Source organism: Miscanthus floridulus, chromosome 8 (genome assembly GCF_019320115.1).
Source record: "Miscanthus floridulus cultivar M001 chromosome 8, ASM1932011v1, whole genome shotgun sequence".
Taxonomy (NCBI): domain Eukaryota; kingdom Viridiplantae; phylum Streptophyta; class Magnoliopsida; order Poales; family Poaceae; genus Miscanthus; species Miscanthus floridulus.
This window is the reverse complement of record NC_089587.1, coordinates 79,406,186-79,422,525: the sequence shown is the minus strand read 5'-3', so window position 1 is coordinate 79,422,525 and position 16,340 is coordinate 79,406,186. Positions and strand designations below refer to the sequence as shown.

Genomic DNA, 16,340 nt, shown 5'->3' with positions numbered 1-16,340 from the left:
TCAAAACTAGAAAGTTATAGATCTTATCGAAAGCTACAACATTCATAGAAAGAATATCTTTATCTAACACCATATAAGAAAGATATTATTTTTCTAAGAAGACGAGTCGATTAATATACTGCTGAAAATTTATATCAATTTTTAGCATCTTAATTACCTCAAATAAAAAAAATAAAACTCAAAAGTTATAGATCTCGTTAGGAGCTATAATTTTAATATAAAAAATATCTTTACACGACACCATACAAGAATGATATATTTTTTCTAAGGCGACATGCTCTGGTATGTGATTAATATGCTATTGAAAAGGTATATTATTTTTTGAACATCTTGATGACCTCAAATGGAAAACTCAAAACTACTGTAGATTTCGTCGATAGCTATAATTTTCATATAAAAATTATTTTTATCTGGCGTTATATAAAAAAGATCTAACTTTTCTAAGATAGAGTCTTACCATAAGAGTATTTTGGTCAAAATAATATATACTTAACGGAATCCTAACAGGATATACTCTAAAATCTGACAAAAATGCTAGATAGGAAAAAAAAACTTGAAGCGGTCCTAGATAAGGAAGACAAATTTTTGCAATGGTATTGGTGGTAATGTAAGTTTTCATACTTCTAAGTTCTAATGAGGAGTTTTCTACACAAAATATGATTTACCACATGTTAAATATTACTTGCGCACAATTAATTAGAGGATATATAAAAATAACTAATTCCATAACGTGGTCATGGTCGTGGCCGTAGACGTCGTTGTGGACTTGTCACTTCGCCAAATGACAAAAAAAAATTCTAAGAAAGAAAACATACGGAAACCATCACACGACAATATGACTTGCCAAAAACTCAAAACCAAAACCTGAAAAGATGCTTTCAAAAAATAGCCTGAAAAGAAAAAAAGAATTACATGTAAAATCAAATTCGGACGGCGAAGAGGGCAACGATACAGCCAAGAGGGTCCACTTGATGATAAATAAATAAAATAGAGGGCCCACTTGCCGGCGTGCATCTCACCACGCGGTGACCGGACCAGGCCAAGTCCCAAGCCGGAAAAAGAAAAAAGAAAATACACACAGACACACACAACACACTCGCCTCCCTGACGCTGGATTTAAGCAGAGCAGAGAGCAGAGGAGCAACCGCCCGCTCTCCCACCCCGCCCACCACGATCTCCCCTCCGCACGCCGCACGGGCAGCCGCGAACCGAAGCGCGCCGGCCGGCCGCGGGCGTCGGCATCGCCTCCCACGGCGGCGGCCTGCTGCTCGCTCGCCCTCGCTTCCGCATTGGATCACGCGGCGGTTGGCGACTTGTTGGTGTCTGCTGCTGGTGATTGCGCCTAGCCGGCCGACGCGGAGACGGTGAGGCGCTGCTCTTCGCTTCTCTCCCCCACTGCTCCCCTCAGCGGTTTCGCTCTCCCTTGTTATGTGTGGAGGAGCCCTGTCCCCGCGGAACGGAAGCCTCCGCCGGATCTCTGTTACGCCGCGGTGACTGCCTCGCCCTGGATTTGAACTTGTTTCGAAGTTTTCCCTTGCTTCGGTTCTCGATTCCGGGGAGGGATTCTACCGGCAGCTCTGCCGCTCCACCTGAGTTGGGGACCTTTGTGTGTTCCGCGACAGCAGCATTGATGATCTGTTTGTCTCCTGAGTTTTTTTTTTCAAGCGACGGATCAAGCGCGTGGGGACACGATCACGCTTGACGGGCGCTAGTCCGCGATCCGCATTTCTGAATCCCGGCGCCTAGCCGAGGTGCCTCGGTGCTTCCTTGTTGCCTTGCTACTATTCCCTTCTTCGGATCCGCTCCCATACGACCGGCAAGGTGGTTGCGGCCATAGAATTTCGTGGCGGCGGTCTGGTTGGATTGGTGATGCTGTTCCGTCCGCATTTATGAAGGATTGTTCTCCTACTTTTAAGCTGCTCGTGTACTCGGAGTATTGAATTGCCTGTTCCTTGCCGCTATAGGAGGCCCTGCCCTGGGCCAGCCTACCCCGCTTTGGGTTGTGATTGGTGATTTCCGGCAGCTGTTATTGTTTCATGATTGGTGTGGGAAAGAAGGTCTAGGGAGTGGCTTCTGATGCATGTTTGGCAATTTTTCTCTGATGCTACTGTCTTTACTCCTACTAGAGTGGTTTGGTGGTGCGTTTTCCTATTTAGGTGGGAATTTAATCACTTTCCACTTTATCGTATCTCTACTATGGTAACCATCTTTTGGCAATTTTGATTGGTAGTCATGTTTAAGATAAGCTTTTGAATTCGATTATCTTACTGTTCATTAGCTAGCACTAAATTTTGTAGAGCTGCTTGGATCACCAAAGTGCCGCTCAATCTTGTTCAAGTACCTTACATAGATGGGATTCCAACAGAACTCTTAGCAGTCGTGTCCTCCTTAGGCAGTCAGCACCTTGATAAGGTTCCAAGAGTTCAATCTTATGGAAGCAAGAGTGAGCTTGATCTGAGTTCAGATCGGTTATCTTCACACTTCACGATTAATAACCACGCTTTTAAGGTGTGCATTCTCACTTCTTTACTTCTTAGTGTGTCCATCGTCAATCTTCTTAACTGGTTGGGTTGGAGGTGTGGTCATGCACCCAACCACCCAGGTTTGAGTCCTCTTCAACTAGAATTTAGGTACCTATTTTCTTCTTAATAAAAAAACCACCTGATTCTCCTTGGTTGGTCACATTTTTCTTTAATGAGATGAAGGTTTCTCCTTTTAGCATGAGCACCTTTTCTGGATCTCCTGTTTCTTCTTAATTCTGATCCAAGTGTCATCAGCATTATATTTATTTGAACATGCTTGCAAGGCTGATCAGTTTGCAAAAGTTGCTAGAACAATTTAACCATCTGTGCTTGTTATTTCTGTAGGCATCAAGTTTCTAACAATTTGAAGTACCTGAAATGGGCGCAAAAGATAATGGGCAGGGAAGAGATGAGAAGAAGGGGATTGGATCAGATTATGTACCTACTAGAGACTCCTTTTCATCACAAGGTGAGTCTCGGGTTCCAAGGAAGCTCAGTAAAAAGGAGACAAAAGATAACAGCCCCAGAATGACAAAAAGCAGCGCCAGCCGTCAACCTCAAAACAAGCTGCAACATAAAGGATTAAACAATGTACAGAACAAGTCTCAGAAACAAAAGAAAACAGTTAGTGCTGCTAAGGCTGTTGAAGTTAGAAAACCAGAAATTACAAGAATTCCTTCCCGCCCTCCGTCAGAATTGTCCGAGGAAACAGATGATATAATCAGTGATGCTGGAACTGTTGATGATAAAGGCACCGAGGAGGCCAAGGAGATCGATGTGTTAGATGAAGCTCCACACTGTGATCAGAGTACTGGTACTGATGATGAAATTCCTGATATCGAAGACAAGGTAGTTGATCATGGAAAATCAGTTGTAGGTCAAGGCAATGGGGAATTAGTGTTGAAAATTGACAAGTTGGAACAGGAACTTCGTGAAATTGCTGCTCTTGAAGTTTCCCTGTACTCTGTAGTGCCCGAGCATGGAAGTTCAGCACATAAGTTGCACACCCCAGCTCGGCGTCTTTCTAGGCTATATATCCATGCATCCAAGTTTTGGTCTGAAGATAAGAGAGCTTCAGTAGCTAAAAGCATTGCTTCTGGTCTCGTTCTTGTTGCAAAGTCCAGTAGCAATGATGCTTCGAGGTATAACTTAGCTACACTTAATCTGAATTTTAGCTCCAGCACAACAATACCCAAACAAAATCCTCTAACTAACAAACTACTCTTGTTATAGGCTGATATTCTGGCTGTCCAACACAGTTGTCCTCAGGGAGATAATTGTACAAACTTTTGGCATTTCACATCAATTTACTCCATCCATGACGACTATGAACATGAATGGTGGTGCCAAAAAACTTGATGGGAAATCTATGACAATGCTGTGGAGAAACAACTCCAATGGCAAGCAAGACAAACTTGCTGCAATGCAGATGCCAGATGATTGGCAGGAAACAAGTACACTTTTGGCTGCATTAGAGAAGATCGAATCTTGGATATTTTCTCGCATTGTTGAGACAGTATGGTGGCAGGTAAGTGTCTGTCTTAGACAGTACATTCTGACTGACACTTTCATGAAGCTGGGAACATCCTGTCCTAGTCTGGTGTTTTTTTTTTTAAGAAAAAAAAAAGTCACTGTCTCTTATGGCCTACGTGTTATCTGAATATGTTCTCATTCTTCATGCTGTCAGTTTTCTTAAGGATGTTTCTCTTCCAGGCACTAACTCCTCACATGCAAAAACGGGCGGAAGGCTCATCAACTCCAAAGGCTGGTAGAGTGTTAGGTCCTGCTTTGGGTGATCAGCAGCAGGGCACCTTTTCTGTTAACCTGTGGAAAGCTGCATTTCATGATGCATTCAGCAGAATGTGCCCCCTTCGTGCTGGTGGACATGAGTGTGGCTGTTTACCAGTATTAGCAAAACTGGTATTTTTTTTAACATCCTTAATTTGAAAGAATAAGCATTTTTTTGTTACTGCAAATATATTTCTGAACTAAACGGGTTCTTCATTATTAGGTGATGGAACAATGTGTAGCCCGTTTGGATGTTGCCATGTTTAATGCCATCCTTCGTGAATCAGCAAGTGAGATACCAACAGACCCTATATCTGACCCAATTGTTGACCCAAAAGTCCTACCAATTCCAGCTGGTGATCTAAGCTTTGGGTCAGGCGCGCAGCTGAAGAACTCTGTACGTGCCTGATTCACTCGCTTTTTGTGCGTTACTACCATTTCCTTTTCTTTCTTTTTTTGTAATTGTTATGAGTTGTTTGTCAGGATGTAGCTTGCTAAGGAACAATACTAGATACAAATGCTATTGGATCTTGCTATTACATCTCACCTCAAACAACGAATTTATATGAAATAAAATGACTATGCAGATTGGAAACTGGTCCAGATGGCTGACAGATAAGCTTGGCATAGATGATGATGATTCTGATGACATAGGAGATGTTGAAGATGAAAGAAGAGGCAGAGCTGAAACAAAATCATTTCAACTGCTTAATGAACTAAGTGATCTCCTGATGCTCCCAAAGGACATGCTTCTTGAAAAATCTATCAGGAAAGAGGTCAGTGTTTGTGCATAGCAACCGGCAAATTATTATACTGTTTCCTCTTGTTATGTAACCATCAATTCCGCCGTGGTTAACCTTTTAATGTCTTTCTTAGGTCTGCCCTTCAATTGGCCTTCAATTAGTGACAAGAATCCTGTGCAACTTCACCCCAGATGAGTTTTGCCCTGATGCGGTTCCTAGCACGGTCTTAGAAGAGCTGAATTCTGAGGTTTGTTCCACTCTCGTTTTCAACTCCAGCCTTACACATATTATCTTGCTGACAATATCACTCAAATGCATTGATACATACTTATGCTATGCAGAGCTTGCTGGAGCGTCACACCAACAAAGATGTGATCAATGTGTTTCCATGCATCGCTGCTCCTATAGTGTACCGTGCACCTTCAACGTTGGATGCGGCAGAGAAAGTGGCAGACATAGGAGGTGGTGCAAAGCTGGACAGGAAAGCCTCAATGGTGCAGAGAAGAGGGTATACCAGTGATGATGACCTTGATGACCTGGATTCTCCCCTTGCATCCCTAATCGACAGGAGCGCTCCACCTTCACCATCAAATGGTTTCGCACATTTCAGTTCTCAGAGAGGAGTTTCTATGGAGAATACAAGATACACACTCCTAAGAGAAGTATGGTTGGAGCAACGGTGATGGATAAACCTGTAAAACCTAAAATCTCTTCTACAGCTGCCCCATGAGAGCAAAAGAAGGTCCTATTTGCGTAGGCCCTTCAGCATTCTTTACAGTAAAATGCAACACTTTCTTGTACAGTACATTCCCACAATCCTATATATGTAGCTCTTTTGTAGTATAGCAGCAAAACTCAGATACATACGAATAACACTATGGACGGTGCAAGTTTGTGAAATGAAAGTATGTTTACCAGGCCACTGTTGTGTAGGCCTGTAGGGTGTCGGCAAAGATACTAATGCAGTATTGAGCTACAATTGTATAATGATATATGACATTCTCTTCACGGAGGGTGTCGGCAAAGATACTAATGCAGTATTGAGCTACAATTGTATAATGATATATGACATTCTCTTCACCTAACAATTTGATGGGCACTTGAGACACTTACCTTTGAGCTGTCTCCACTATTCTTAACATATCAGTGTATGGTGACGGGCCAACGGAAACCAATCGCAGTCGGACGGCGGCGGCCGACGGTGACTCCCCATCTACAGATGCTACTTTGGATTGGATTGCGCCGATCCATTAAGTTCAATGCAACTTGATGTGGAGCTTGGCGTTTGATCATACATAGTGACCTGATCAAATTCTCAATGCAGGTGTCTTCTCCCTCAACCAATACCCCACAACATTTGCAGCCAGCTGCCACCAGGATTGTGATGGCTGATCAATTAGCATTCCCATCACAAATACTAGTGAACAAATGTTCCTCAATCTTTCACAACAAAGCTCAACAATTTAGTCAAGCTTGTCGGACATATGTTTCAGCTAAAAAGAGAATTCACCCTTCATTTAAATGGGAGATTACAAGTCACCCTGTCATTGAAATGGGAGATTCCATGCCACGAAGTTGCTAAACCATACTCACGATTTACATATATCCAAGGAACACAACTGAGAATGTAAAGCACAAACGAAAGAACTAGCCATGTAATTCGATTGAGGAAATAGACTAACTTTGTGATGTCGATCACAGTACCAGAGCACAAAACTTCTTTGGATACAAAAGGTTTGCTGTTGCAAATACAAACTAAGAGCTCTCTAAAGATGTAGAGAATGTGATAGCTTAATCCGCTTCGTCAATGACCTTGGTTCCCAGTCCTTTCAAGCCCTCGGCAGGGATCTCAGCAACGGTGACAAGGGAGTAGAGTTCCTCCTTGGCATCCTCCTCGTCGTTCCTCTTGCGGGCAATCCTCACACGAACCCTCCGTGGCACGCTCCTGATTCCGCTGCTCCAGATGTGCTTGTTGAGCTTCACATCAATCCTGACGTCGGTGGTGCCCATAGCCTTCTGCGCAAACTTCCTGATCTCCTTGACGGCATTGGGTGCCTTCTTCTTGAATGTGCTGCCAAACAGACGAAAATGTTGGTAAGAAGAAAGTGGGACCATGGCATTCAGTAACGTTCAGTTCCAATAACAGTAATACCTTCAGTTCCAATAACAGTACAAGGTTAAGCAGAAATAAGAAGAGGCCATTCAGATATAAGAAGACACTTGGATAGGCATTCAGCAACTGAAATGAAATGGAACAATATACGGACACATTGGATCCAAATGATTTTGATTCTAGACAAATAAGCTGAACAAGCAATCAAAGCAGCCAACTTTCAATTCATGCTTGGTTATTTGAGTCTATACTCATGCAGACAATGCCAAAAATCAATGAATGCAGTCTCCTGAGGCTTCTAAGCCTTGCATGGTATAGAAGCACCCAACAGTCACTAAAATTTTACCTTAGGATCCTTGGAATTGAATTCATTTTAATAATCATAATTTAGACACATATTAATTAAGCTAATATGGTTATATTTGTATATTATTGTTGGCTATACGAGAGAGATACTTATGTGTTGCATTTCTACCTTAGGGGAGCAAGTTGAAGAGCGTGTTATAAGTTGCAAAAAGTTGCAAAGTAGAAACATAGAATGATGATCTATAGAATCAATTTCCATCTCCCACCCTATGAATTTAAGATAGGCTTATATGTGAACTTTGAAAAGTGGTGGAATGTCAAATTCCAAGCCAAATAGTCTAATTTATTAAGTAGATTTCAATTCCTCCAAATGAAAGGATCCAAACGGCCCCTTATAAGAATGTTAATTGAGCATATACAGGCTATATCTTCTTAAGACAGGTCCATCAATTCCTAACTGGTAGCAAATTTTGCAATTCTTAATGGAAAAAATGGGCGGTGCTAGATGCTTATTACATTTACCTTTCAAGTAATTAGCAAATGAAATGAAGAAAATATCAAACAAGTGCCACTATAAAAAATACAAAGCAAGCAGGCAACGTTGTCGAATTGTTTCATCTCCTCGTGGTCATATGCAAAGTACGAAGAGAATATAACTGATCGCATAGAACATACACTAGTTGAGCCCCAGGAACTGCGGAACCGAGAGATCTTGTCTACGAGTAGTATCGAATAGAAAAACACCACCTGCTACCGCACCTAAATACTATCTGCAGCAGAACGAAAATAAATACTATCTGCAGAGAAACGAAATCTCGCGAGCGAGCCGGATTTCGCAGCGAGAACAGTGTGCAGCGCGCAGCAAGGTGGCGAGAGGGAGGAGAGGTACCAGCCGTGGAGGCGCTTGTGGAGGTTGATGGTGTACTCCCTGGTGACCACCTCCTCCTTCCTGGCCGCTCCTCCCTTCCTCTCCGCCATCTCTCCTCTGCTCCGGGTACGGGTGGGGGATTCGGCTGGGTGGTGTTCCGCGGCGGCGCGAGAAGAAAACCCTACCGGATACGGGGGTGCTTTTATATGAGCTGCACGCAGAACGACGTGGCTACATGGGCTGGGTGGTGTGCCAGGCTGCCAGCCCATTCATGTGTCCATTGCTCGGGCCGCGTGGGCCGGGTGAAAGATTGGGGCGCGTGGGCTGTATGTGGCTTAAATGCCACCTCCTTATCGGTACTGGGCCAACCATGCAAAAGCCTGAACATGGGTTTGCGAAAGAAGATTTGGGTGGAAAATTTATTGGTAGAAAATTTAATATTTTTTTTTGAAAAATTCTAGATCTCGTGACAATCAATTTTGTATCATTTTCATAACTCAACCTTTAACTTTTATTAGGGCAGACCTCGTGACAATCAGAATTTTGTATCATTTTTGACAATTCACCTTTTTTTTTAACCTTAAAAAAAGCAGGTGAGCCCCAACTGTAGAGATTTATATCCAAAGTTATTTGTTAAACTTGTCTCGAGAATGCAATTCAATGCATGAGATCCACTACCAGTTTACAAACCCTTAATGGAAGATGCAACAATAACCCAGCTCAACTCAATCGTTGGATACAGTATGTGAAACAGGCTATGGAAAATCCTCGAGCCAAACACAACAGCCTTGAGGCAAACTGATGTAGTTGATGCTAACTCTTGGACAGTACATTACATGGCATACATCAAAGTTAGGAAACATGTGAACTAGCTTCCGAACTACTCTAGCATCCAGCCTGTTCGCTTGATCGTAAACGATCGTAAATTTCCAGCCGGGAACAGTATTTTTCTCTCACACCAAACCAGCCAGCAGTAAATAATCCACGATCGTTTACGGCCTCCCGAACAGGCTGATGCTATTGTGTCAGATGGCTCCACACTAGGATCCTAACCACCAAATGGGCAGTATATATATGACTATAAATCAAATCAGGGCTCAGGAACAACATAATCTTCCGCAAAATAATAACATATGGGTAAACAAAGGAAATAAACCTCTAGTTTTCAGGGGCTTTTAACATAGTCTTGATGTGCTGCTAATAGCTACTGCTGCAATCTGCTTTCTTACAAGCTATGCATCTTATTGTATCCGATCCTATTGGAATATTCAGAACCATTGGACGGGGTGCAGGCAGGTGGTCAAAACAGGATGCAGTCCTGCTGAATTCAGATCAATAGCCAGCCAGGCGCGGATCTGTGCGATGGGGAAGGCTGCTTCGAGCCCCCAAACCTCTGCAACCGCAACCAGCCTGCATATTTTGCACAAACACTTTGATTTATAAGAGAATTGTTCGGACATGATCACATCACCAGGGGGCATCAAATTTGAGAGTCAACAAGACCAAAGTAAGCAGCAGCCATGCATTGCAATGCGCAATTACTAGTGGCAACTTCCTTCTTTAACTAGTTTGATCAACAGAGACTACATTAATAAAAAGTGTCTTACCACTTGTGCAGCAAAAGGCAGCATCCTCTCTGGTGGCATGCCAGTGCATAAACCTAGTCCAAAAGAACAAAACAATTAGTCCACGTAGTAAACATTTCAAAACTGACTCAGTAATCAAATTTATAACTAAACAAAGTGCTTCTGGTTGAGATCACAAAGAAACAACAATCAGATGCAAGCAGGTCGTGTACTGTATTTGTTTTGGTATTGTAGTCATCAGTAGTTACTAGGTTAATGGAAAGAGCATTATGTAACCAGAACTTCAACAACTTTGGTACAGACCATTATATCGGCATAACAAAGGAAACTAATTGCTTCGCTTGACACAACTGATTTCAAAAAAGGAAGTTGACTAGCTTCACCAACAAAATAGAAGCAATAAACAGAAGAACCAGTTTTTGTAGTCATATGTGGCGTCGAAAAGGAACGTCGCACACTGACCATATAGAACTGCTCCAATGAATGCATCTCCCGCACCAGTTGTATCTACAAGTTCACCAGGTGGTATAACTTCAGCAGTACCTAGAAGTAACCTGCCACTTATCGAGCCTACTCCATCTGCGTGTATTCTCAAGTTTGGCTGAAAACAAACAGAAGCATAAAGAAATGGATTAGGAAAATACTATTCAAAATTGTGAGCATAATGACTCAATAATTTCATACAGATTGCCACTGATATACTCCAAAAGATGTGCTAGTCTAGAAGCAGAGATTTTGATGCGGTGATGCCCCTTATTTCAATTTTAATTTTGAAACCAAAAAAGTGTATTGCAGCTCCAACCCTGTGATTATATTTCTAGATATAGTTCAAGATGATAGAGGAATGTAGCTATATGTGGAAAAATACACCCAGCCCATATGCATTGTAACTTGTAAGGCATCATACCTTGGAAGCAATGCATTTTGGTATATTGGAACTCCGGTCAACTTTCTTCTCTAGTGATTCGAATAAAGCCTCTGCATCTATTTCCCCTGCTTCAGAAGCATCTGCAACATGTGTGTGTTTTTCCAAAAAAGAAGAAAAAAAATATCACTGGATCCTTTGATGATAGAATACATAATCCCCTGTATCCTTGTCATATCTAATATACTTAACTAACATTAACACATAGAGCTACGGTAAACTAACCTGTCATGCTTCTCTCAAGCATTAAGCAACCTTTCTCCCCCAGAGTTACAATAACAAATTTGATGTTTGGTAACCTTGAAAGCATGGATACTAAAGCAACAGGTGTTGATGAGGCTCCTATCCAAGCCTACAAATTTAGATCAGGTGGAAAGAATGTAATCACTAATCAACAAGATACCGGAGAACTGAAAGTGGTAAACATATGCCAAAGGCCAAAGCCTTAGTGAATTCCAAAATATCCAGCACAATGAAATTTTGTTGCCAACCACCTGATTTAATTATGCTAATCCAACTACAGTTACCACTCTAAGCTAGATTACAGTAAAGCAAAGCCAACACACTTTTGCATCATAAATAATATGAAAGCGGGCCATACACCATGAGAAGTATATAAAGAAAATTCTTGCCTCAGCCATAGGAAATGTAAGTGGTTTTCATTGCTACAAGGAGAAGCTAGTAAAAAAACAATGTATTTATAGTAAAACTTGACAACAGTAAACTGGGCATGTCTTGAGCAGGATTATGCACTTATGCTCTTATGCAATCCAACAGCTTACCTGAGGAAACTTTGCCGAGCATACAACATAAGATGCAAAATTAAGAAGCTCGTCCAGCCCTTCCCTCTTTCTTTCAGCATCAACTAAAATAGGGATTTTTCTTTGACTTGCCTGCACTGGATTGTTCCATAAACACAGGTCAGTCTCAGTAGCAGTACAGAAAGGAGAAAACGAACCATAAAAAGGCTTATGCATGGCATTAATGCAACAGAAGTTGTAGGCTGACAACATGGAGAAAATAAAAACAACTTTCCTATTCCAAGCCATATCTATTTATTATAAGCTATTTGCAATCAAAACTACAGAAATAGGGGACTATATTTTGTTTTGTTCTTGTGCACTAAGAGGGATTGTGCCTGGAAGAAATTACCTCTTCTGCAACAAGCAAAGCAGTGTCATGCAATCGTACATCGAAGTAGACGATGTCCGCGCCATCTAAAGCGGACGACAAGTTTGCCTTTGTGAGCTCTTCTGGTACCATGGGCGGAGAACCAGGAGTGTGTATACATGTACGAGTTTTCCTGAAAGTCAAAAGGGGATGTTCGAATATAATTCAGTAAGATAATTGGGCTAAATAAAAAGGCATCCCTGTTCCAGGATGAAAAGTAGGGGACGTTCACAAGAGAGGGAGCTTGTCAAGTGAACTCACGTCTGCTCATCAACTATTATGTAGCTGAATGGTGAATTCCCGTTCTCTGCCACCTGAAAAAAAAAATGAATGGATGCAGCATTCTTGAGGACAGTGATATTAGCACCGGAGTGATTGGCACTGAATCGTTGAGGGATAGCAATTCGCACCAGGATGTAGGATGTGTCGACGCCATCAGATTGGAGCTCGTTGAGGATGCTTCTTCCTTGAGCATCGTTGGCTACCTGATCCCGACGGAATGGATGGATGGATGGGTTATTTTATGCATTAGAGCAAGGTGATGCGTTGACTAGCTGCATCCAGTTGAAGGGAAGGGAGAGGGAAATCAAGAATGAACCTTGGAGATGATCCTGGGACGGAGGCCGAGGCGTGCAGCTGCAGTGAGCGCGTTGCCAGTGTTGCCGCCCCCCTGCACCTTGAGGGCGAGGCTTCGGATCTTATCGTCGGGGTTGGGGAAGGACGCCACCGTGGCCAGGTAGTCGACGGAGATGCCGCCGCACCCGAGCTGCAGAAGCACATTGCAAACGGGAGAGGAGCAGGAGGGACTGAGGCCGAGACGGAGGAAGAGGAGGACGGAACCTAGCCTTATGGGAAGGGAAGGGAATCAGCACCGTACCACGACGGGGTTGGGGGTGCCGGAGGAGGCGGAGGCGGAGATCATGGCGGCGATGGTACGGCCGCTGCGGCGATGCGGACGACGAAGCGGAATCCTGCCCGCTTGACGGAGAGTGTGGAGAGGAGCGGTGGGCAGCTGCAGCTGCTGGGCGCAGGGCACCATCTCCCCTCCTCTTTCTTGCTGCCGGCCTTCTTGGCCAACTCACCCCGGCAAGGTGGATGGAATTGATGCTCTCCGATCCCCTCTGTGCTCGCCTGCCACTGCAACGCTACCCGCCAAAACGAACTTGCTCCAATCAAAACCAAACCAAATCCAATGCGATGCAGCTATGCATTTATGCAAGGTCGAGTGGAGTGGTCTTGTAAAAAAAAAGGTCGAGTGGAGTGCTATGAGCCGATCACCGATGAGAATTGAGAGGACGATGATGGGCGGTGGCCGCTGTCAGCCAAAAAAAAAGAGAGCTGAATTGAGGAAGGAAACAAACGGATCGCCCGCCCGCCCACGTGGATGGGCCGAACCCAAAATAGGCCCAGACCAGAGTTTTCTGACATCAATGTTCAAATGCATAGTAAGGCCCTGACATGGCTCCACTCCTAAACTTCAGTAACTCCATCAAAAAATCCAGCTAAATACCCCAACTCTAAAACTCCATGGAGCTGCTAACTTTATGGAGCTGTAGTGCAAATAGAGGTGGAGTTTTTGAGCACCTCTTTTGCTGCTTCAGAACCCTCTCTTTTGAACCTCCTCGTAGAGTTGGTGGGTAATTACCCACCAGTGCCACTGGTTATACAGAAGAACGTTTCACTTTTATTCTCTAAGTCCCCCCACCCGTGCATCTCATTTTCCCCGTACCGAGCCTCCCTCTGTCCTCTTCTCGCGAGACCGCCCGTTAGGGTTTCCGCCTCCCGCCACGTCTGCACGAGGCCCGCCGCCTGCCGCAGAAGCCCCGACGCCGGCCGCCGAAGCCCCGATGCCGGAGATCCCCCACCCGGCCGCAGAAGCTCCGCCTCCCGTCACGTCTGCGCGAGGACCGCTGCCTGCCGCAGAAGCCTCGATGCCGGCCGTAGAAGCCCCGACGCCGGAGATCCCCCGCTCGGCCGCCTAGCTCCGCCTCCCTCCACGTCTGCACGAGTCCCGCCACCTGCCGCAGAAGCCCCAATGCCGGCCGCTGCCCCACGTCGCCGGAGATCCCCCACTGGTCGCAGCCCCCCACCGACGGCCGTAGAGGCCCGCCAACAGCCGTCCGCAGAGGCCCCCCAAGCTATGGTGCCTGCTTTGTTTTTGGGATGCATGCTCTGTTGTAGATCGATGCTCTGCTATAGATTTCAAGGCATGAATTGGGTTGTATGCTCTGTTATAGATCGATGAATTATTGTAGCAACTGAAGTGTTCACTAGGTTCTATAACATTAGAGTCTTGTTTGCTGAAATTAGCCTGTTGGATATATCGTTGCATAATGAGAACCTGTTGTAGTTCTAGATTGATGAAAATAGCCTGTTGGTGGTTCAGTATTGTAGGATCTACAGGAAGACAAAGAAGTCCTAGAGGGGGGTGAATAGGCCTGTAAAAATTTAACTCAAAACTCTGTTAGAACAGAGGGCGGCACTGCCGGTCTTACAGAGCGGCACTGCCGGTCTTACAGAGCGGCACTGCCGGTCTTACAGAGCGGCACTGCCGCTCTACAGAAATTAATCTAACACAGTTGAGATTTAACAGATATGAACCTGACCCCACTAGCTGCTTAATCCTGCAATATAACTTCAAGATCCAGTTCGAAGACTGGATACCATAGAAACTTCACACAAATGTAAATCGAGCAACTAAACCCTAATAACAGCTAGCAACAAAGTAAACAGCAAGTATAATCAAGATGAAGCATGCAAGACACAAGAGTTATCCCGTGGTTCAGCTCACCACTAAGGTTTGCCTAAGTCCACGTTGTTGAGGAAGCCACAAAAGGCTTGAGCTTGCCACAAAGGCTCGCCTTACCCTTGTTCTCAAATCAAGAGAGTGAACTCTTGAAGTGAGGGGTAGTTTCTTAGCTTTCGAATGAGGTTACAAACCTCCCAAAGCTGCCACACAAGTTGGCAAGCACAAGGGCGATGCCTAGCCGGCTAGGAGCAAGCTCCAAGAGTAACAAACCCTAGAACCGTCGGCCAAACATGAACCAAATGCTCTTAGACTTTGGGAATCAGTGGATCTACTCTCTAATCGAGTTTTGCTGCCTTTTCTCTCAAGTTTTGATGTTTGGAATTAAGGATTTACTTAAGGGATGGAGGAGCAACAATAGAGGAGAGGGATGAGCTTTGGTTCTATCTATTTTCGAGCAGAGTGACTCAGTGAGGAAGATAACCGTTGTGGGCTAGGCCTGAGGGGTATAAATACCCCCCGAGCTCAACAGTCGGTTAAGGGCGACACTGCCGCTCTTAACAGGGCGGCACTGCTGCCCTAGCCAAAATAGGTAACATGATCTAAAATTTGGTTGGCTGTTTTGACTAGGTGAGATGATATAGATCTATAAATTTGAGCATCTGGTTCAACAGTTGACCGACTGTCCTAAAATCCCTCTTAATAGTACGGCTTTCCCTAAACTCAAATTCAAAACATAAAAGAATTTAAACCTCTTTTGAGCTGGGTCTAGCCACCTTTCTTAATTAGGACACCTGTAACATGTACATCATCCTTATTCTTTGATTTCCTGCTTGTCATCTCGATAAACCTTATTAGTCCTCTAATTTGGTCGTTATCAATGCCAAAACCCACAATAGGGCTTGATTGCACTTACAATCTCCCCCTTTTTGGTAATTGATGACAACCCAGTTAGAGCTTACATATGATATGAAATCTAAACTAAGATTTTTGAATCATGGATGTAGGAGCCTCTCCCTAAATCTATGAATAGAGATTTAAATTCTCAAACTGACATAAAAGGCCATGATTCACATTTTAGGTGCGATGGAAACCTCCCCCTACATCCATGCTTGCTGTGAGGTGCTGAACAAAGTGTTATAGGAATAAACATGATGCATATGACAGGTTATATCAGTTCAAGCACACATGATTCTGGCTGATACCGTAGAGGGCGGCACTACCGGCCTAATAGGGCGGCACTGTCGTCCTGACTATGTCAGTCAGGTAGCAAACAGATTTCTATAGTAGATCATATATATATATATAAAACAATTTAATCTCAGAATATGATGAGCTAAAAATAGTAACCATGAATACATGTCCATATCCGAAGCAAATAAAGTCACAAAGTAGCATAATTTCATAAAATAGAGTTTTGAGCGACTCTCAAACTCACAACCTGACAACTACTCTCATCAAATCTGAACATAAGCGCAGTAGCGAAGAATCATATAGCATCGAAAAACTATTGACCCCTCTAATTTTCTCCCCCTTTGGTATCAAATACCAAAAAGAGAAGAAGAAGAAGAGA

At 43.7% G+C, this 16,340-nt stretch overlaps 3 protein-coding genes across 4 annotated transcripts; 1 reads left to right on the top strand and 2 right to left on the bottom strand.

The window, feature by feature from the left end:
• The first annotated feature begins 1,098 nt into the window (after positions 1–1,098).
• Positions 1,099–6,124, top strand: LOC136476785 (uncharacterized). Of its 2 annotated transcripts, XM_066474740.1 has the most exons (9): positions 1,099–1,364; positions 2,298–2,508; positions 2,868–3,664; positions 3,756–4,050; positions 4,236–4,442; positions 4,534–4,707; positions 4,898–5,086; positions 5,187–5,300; positions 5,395–6,124. In XM_066474740.1, exons 3-9 carry the CDS (start codon positions 2,901–2,903, stop codon positions 5,734–5,736), a joined length of 2,085 nt encoding a protein of 694 aa, XP_066330837.1. In that variant the 5' UTR covers positions 1,099–1,364; positions 2,298–2,508; positions 2,868–2,900; the 3' UTR covers positions 5,737–6,124. The 2 variants fall into 2 exon arrangements, with proteins under 2 accessions (XP_066330837.1, XP_066330836.1); XM_066474739.1 differs by lacking the exon at positions 2,298–2,508 and having other exon boundaries at positions 1,100–1,364.
• Positions 6,125–6,690: 566 nt separating this feature from the next.
• On the bottom strand, positions 6,691–8,513 carry LOC136472707 (large ribosomal subunit protein eL31-like). Its single transcript, XM_066470410.1, has 2 exons — positions 8,362–8,513; positions 6,691–7,124 (listed from the first exon to the last, which is right to left on the bottom strand). The coding sequence occupies exons 1-2, from the start codon at positions 8,448–8,450 to the stop codon at positions 6,845–6,847; spliced, it is 369 nt and encodes a 122-aa protein (XP_066326507.1). The 5' UTR covers positions 8,451–8,513; the 3' UTR covers positions 6,691–6,844.
• Positions 8,514–9,643: 1,130 nt separating this feature from the next.
• LOC136472705 (uncharacterized) lies at positions 9,644–13,246 on the bottom strand. Its single transcript, XM_066470409.1, has 11 exons — positions 12,899–13,246; positions 12,620–12,787; positions 12,432–12,506; positions 12,283–12,335; positions 12,004–12,154; positions 11,634–11,744; positions 11,077–11,203; positions 10,834–10,934; positions 10,389–10,527; positions 9,948–10,000; positions 9,644–9,750 (listed from the first exon to the last, which is right to left on the bottom strand). Exons 1-11 carry the CDS (start codon positions 13,058–13,060, stop codon positions 9,673–9,675), a joined length of 1,218 nt encoding a protein of 405 aa, XP_066326506.1. The 5' UTR covers positions 13,061–13,246; the 3' UTR covers positions 9,644–9,672.
• Positions 13,247–16,340: the final 3,094 nt, after the last annotated feature.